The 5,402-nt window shown below is 39.3% G+C and overlaps 1 protein-coding gene across 1 annotated transcript in view; it reads left to right on the top strand.

Moving 5' to 3' along the window:
• lmf1 (lipase maturation factor 1) overlaps window positions 1-4,942 on the top strand; it is a 22,626-nt gene extending 17,684 nt beyond the window's left edge. Inside the window, 4 exon segments of the mRNA XM_020586124.1 lie at window positions 2,716-2,869; window positions 3,046-3,229; window positions 3,862-3,974; window positions 4,696-4,942. Coding sequence (XP_020441780.1) covers window positions 2,716-2,869; window positions 3,046-3,229; window positions 3,862-3,974; window positions 4,696-4,882 — 638 coding nt within the window. The 3' untranslated portion in view covers window positions 4,883-4,942.
• The last annotated feature ends 460 nt before the right edge of the window (window positions 4,943-5,402 follow it).

The raw sequence follows: 5,402 nt of genomic DNA, 5'->3' as shown, positions 1-5,402 counted from the left end.
ATTGTTAAAATTTTTTGATTTAGTGGGATATAAGACTGCTGTGTTTATGTATAAAGCCAGGAACAATTTATTACCTGGTGGAATTCAAAAACTATTTAATGAAAGGGAAGGGGGAAACAATTTAAGGGGTCAGTGAAATTTAAAAATTCATGCTATACATACAACCAAAAAAATATTCTGTATTTCCATAAGTGGGATAAAACTATGGAATAATTTGTGTGGACATAAAAAACAGGAGGAAATTGATGAGTTTAAACATAAATATAAAGGTATGTGTCAATCAAGATATATGCAAGAAAAGGTTTAATGATTAATCAGGTGTCACATTGTGGTGTGGTGTAAGAATGTTAACACTATGTAATAATTTTACTTGTGTGATGTAGAAGATAATTATCAAAGTATGTAATTATGTAAGAATGGTAACAATCTGTAATAATTTTTTAGTATATCACTAGCGTGGTGTAGAACAAAATTATCTATGTAGAAATACTGCTTGCAAACCAATGATGGTAAGATGATATTATGGGGTAGGACTAGATAAGTCTAACTTCTTCCTACTCCGTTCAAGCATGTAATAGGTATAAGCAAATTGATAATGCATTTGTGGATATGTGTGAAACTATGTGTGTTGACATATCAACTGTCTTTACATGTTTGAAAGAATAAATAAAATAAAAAAAGTTTCAGAAATAGCAATTATATTAAAAGCATGTTTTAGACTACTAAGATAATGTTTTATACTCTGAAAGTTTGCGTATAGTCTTCTGCTATTAAAGTGAATTAGTGATGATTTGTTTTCAGTCTTGACATTGCTGTTAAACTGCTCATCCGTGTAATACTTGCAGTTCTTGAAAAAGTTTTTTTCAGGGTCAAAGCCATCGTCCGGTTCATGATAATGAATTTCAGTGTCTCCAAATATGTTCAGTTCCAGATCCAGTCCCTCAAAAACTATTAACTTCTGTAACAAATCACTTGCCTCATATCGTCCATTAGTCATGCTTGTTGTTGTTGGTTCCAAGCTCATCTGCCATTGCAGATATCAAAATACTTGCATGTTTCTTCACACTGATGAGGGTACCGCCCTCGGTCCACGATCAGAAAGTTTCCCAACTCTGTAAACCCGTTCCATCTTTATATCTTGATGAATTTGCAGTTTGTCCTTTAAAATCTCCTTCACCTTCCGTTCCGCTTCCGTCCAGCTTTCTCCAGCTGTCTCCTTGATTCCCTTGAAGATCAGGTTTTTTTGCTTAGACTGTACTTCCAATTGCTCCATTTTATATGTTATGGTTATAAGACTCTCACAAGTTTTGTAGACGTCATGCCTAGTGTCTTTGGCTTGTATTTCCTGCTCCCCCATGGCTGCTTTAATCGCATCCACATCTCGCTGGGTAAACTGCAAACTCGTTTTTATCTCCTGTATTTCTTTGGTCATGTCGTCGAGTCTCTTGTTGTTTGTCTCCATAATTAGTTTCACAAAGCCTTGGAAGTTTTCTTGCTATTGGCACATTAGTGCGGTGTACATCAGCTTCTGCTGATTCAACATCTCAGCTACTTGCGCCGCTGAAATAGAATCCTCTTCCGCCTCAACATCCTCGGTTGCTTCTGATTTTTTAGCTCTTTTCCCTCTTGGAGGCATTTTAATAGTTGTAGAATTTGTTCAAAGACTTGAAAATGTAGAAGATGTGAAAAATCGTAGAACAGACAAGAGGAGCAGTAAAGACTTATGGTATACTTTTAATAGCATTGAATCCCCCTGTAGAGCAGACACTAGCAACTTTGTCACCTTGAATTAAGCTGTAAACAGTGATGCAAAGAAATTAAGTACTTAATTATACCACTTCGGTATACCACAAAATGGTACTCAAGTACCGTTTTGTGGTATTTGTACTTGAGTATTTCCATGTTCTGCTGCTTCATTCCGATTCTGATTTCAGAGACGATTTCTTTTTAGCTGCACTACATTCATATGATACCTTTCATTACTTTTTAGAATCAGGTGTATAAAACAAAACACTTCTGATGCCTGGTGGGAAATTCACAAGCTACCCAGCAGTATGTAAAGTACTTCAAATTATAGGTATATAAGGTAGTTAACATTAGCTCCACCTTTACTCGCTACAACATTAAAGTGATGTGCACAATAATGCATCAGTAATTATAATCCAATAATATACATTAATGTGAAACATGCCATTGTGCGTAATGAGTACTTTTACTTTTGGTACTTCAAGTATATTTTGATGCATTTGTACTTTTACTTAAGTAGCAGTTTGAATGCAGGACTTGTAACAAGAGTATTTTTACACTGTGGTATTTCTACTTTTACTTGGGTAAGGATCTAAGCACTTCTTCCACTACTGGCTGTAATTACAGTTTTTCCTTGAGCCAGTTTTGTTTTGAAATTCTGCAACAGAGCAGTGATTTATTTCTCCAGAAGGCTGCAGAATTTAACAAGTAAACAAACACTGGCATAGCTCCTTTAGGCCAAACAGGCGCAATAACATGCATCACTCCTGCAGTTTCCCCACAGCCGGCTGAGAGCGGTGTCTGTGGAGAATGTGACAGATAGACAGGCAGACTGGTGTGTCTGCATACTTTGTTTTTTTTAAATTAAAAAAGGAAAAAAAACACAAACTATATCCAGCTATATCAGAAAATAATGATTTAAAGCTGTTTTTCATGTAGTCCTGTTCTTTCTCTTTGTGTGTGTGTCAGGTATGTTGATACGTCGAGTAGCGAACATTTCTTTGAGCGTTCTGATTGGCTACCTGAGCATTCCTGTGGTGATGAACCTGCTGAATTCCAGGCAGGTGATGAACACCTCCTTCGACCCACTACGTATAGTCAACACTTACGGGGCGTTTGGCAGGTACAGTCATGGCTGCTGGTTCAGGGCTCATGAAGACACAGTGAGTCTGTGGAGTAGGAATGAATGTTTAACAAGAAAATGCAGCTTGGACCAGGAAATCATGTTTTTAAAGGTCAAGTGAATTTTATTTTCCAAAGCTGTGTATTCCCGTATGTATTTCTCCGCCCTCTGTCCAGCATCACCAAGGAGCGTACTGAGGTGATTTTCCAGGGCACTCTGAGCCAGGATCCCAAGGACCCTGAGGCAGTGTGGGAGGAGTACCAGTTCCAATGTAAACCAGGAGACATTTATCGACGGCCGTGCCTGATATCCCCATACCACTACCGTCTAGACTGGCTCATGTGGTTCGCTGCCTTTCAGGTGAGAAGCTGAACAACTGCAGGAAAAGATATTAGGAGTGAAACACATTACCAGTGTAGACACATAATAACTTGTCTTCAGGATGGATTTTTTTTTTTGGTCTGGATATAGGATTTGAGTTAGATCAGAGCCAGAACAAATTTTATGTTGTTAAAGTCATTCCAAAAAACAAGAGTACCCTGCCACTCCTGATACTGTGACGTTAACTAGGCTAACACTCAAATAGAGACCTTAGTAGATGCTGTATGAAATAACCATTAACCCCCTTTCCAGGTGCTTTATCACTAGTAATCGCCTCATTTTTAGGGCTTGTGTGACAAAAATCACTTGAGCCTCAGCTGTTTAGTGCTGCATTACATATTCAACTACTGGTTCTACCCACTAGGATGCACTGTATTTATTCTTTTGTCTGCACACCTGTCCCTCTTTACTCAGTACACACTGCTTTGCTCTCTCTTTGGCTTAGTCTTTATGATTTCGACTCAGAGCATCTTTGTTGCACTTCCTGTTTTTTTTCTCTTTCTCAGTCCCAGTACATTTCTTTTATCACCACCCTTAGTTGTTTTACCTCCTTTTCTTTCTGCTGCTTTTTCTCTTAGTCTCTAACAAACTCTCTCCATGTGTTCATACAGACCTACGAGCAGAGTGAGTGGGTGATCCACATAGCAGGACGTCTGCTGGCCAACGACAGCACGGTCCTCTCGCTGCTCAACCACAACCCATTCCAAGGCAGAGACCCACCCAGGTAAACACAGAGTGCATTTCCCTCTGCAGGGAGAGAATACTGTATGATGAGCCAGCTTTTATCTCCTTTGACGTTTGTTGGAGGAATTTATTTGTTAGCAGGCAGCACAGATTTGTCCTGCTAATGATAAGCTGTGTTTACAGAAGTATATCTGTCATCTAATGTGTGTTTTGGTGACACAATCACACCTTCTGATGAGAGATTATACTCTGTCCTCTAGCGTCCTCTAGTGAAGCAACCACCAGATAATCTTTCTTTAGCTAAAACACAAAAACTAGAAATAGTGCATATAGAGGCTGTGTGGTGTCTTTTTGGGGACAGTATATACCTCTGCTTGGTGATAATAATTTAAGAAACACATAAACAATAGTTTATATGAATATTATCTCATTTGTGTGGATCTCATCTCCCAGTGAACATCAATAATGGAAAATGTGCAAAATCTTCAGAGCATCAAAACCAAATAAAACAAAAACATCAGAAGTCACGATAGTAAGTCAGTATTGGCACTTACACACTGTGTTAATAGGAGTCATGGAACCAGATACCTGTATATCATCACATATTATATAGCAACGATATGTGAAGTAACAGATTAAACATTTTCACTCACTGCGCAGTTAGATCAGAATCTGAACACAAAGATGAAAGCTCTTAATTGTTCTAGACAGCTCATTCAAGAATGAGGTTGATGATCTCCATGTCGTCCCTCCCCCCCCAGGTGGGTGCGAGGAGAACACTTCAGATACAAGTTCAGTCAGCCGGGCAGTGCCAGCGCAGCGCAGGGGAAGTGGTGGCTGAGAAAACGCATTGGAGCCTACTTCCCTCCCGTGGACCTAGAAGGACTCAGGGGCTACTTTCAGTCTAGGAACTGGCCCCACCCACATATACCACCGAGCAGAAGCTGAGTTCATGACCTTGGACAACTGTACCGGTGGAAAATCTGCAGGGTTGAGATTTGAAAGCATTTTTTTTTTTTCTGGTTACAAGTCTCTGTGTCCAGAGATCGGGTCGTCGGGGCCCCTGCCTTCGACTGCTGCCCAATTCATTGTGCACCAGTGCAAGTCTTCACAAAGAACAATTTAATAAAACCTTTCCTGAAATTGAATCAGTCAATGTGATCAGTTTTCCACATTTAATTTAGAGATGCATCTTCAGTGACCCCAGTAATTACTGCCTTTCATACCTTCTAAAACATTTTCAGTGAGTGCCCAGTATTGAATGTGACTCAACTTCAGTTTCAGTAATTAAGCATATCTATTCATTACAGTGAAGCCAGACTGATCATTTGTGTTTGTGCATCTAATTCCATTGTCGCAGGGCTGATAATTCATCTTTGCCAGATTTGTGGTTGGAACCTGCTGGGATTTTAAAAAAAGCTGTATGCTAACTGGCATCTGGCTGCTGTGTCAAAAGCAGGAGCAGAAA

This window comes from Monopterus albus, unplaced genomic scaffold (genome assembly GCF_001952655.1).
Source record: "Monopterus albus unplaced genomic scaffold, M_albus_1.0 scaffold395.1, whole genome shotgun sequence".
NCBI lineage: Eukaryota > Metazoa > Chordata > Actinopteri > Synbranchiformes > Synbranchidae > Monopterus > Monopterus albus.
Note: the sequence above shows the minus strand (reverse complement) of the source record. Positions and strands in the feature narration are given on the sequence as shown.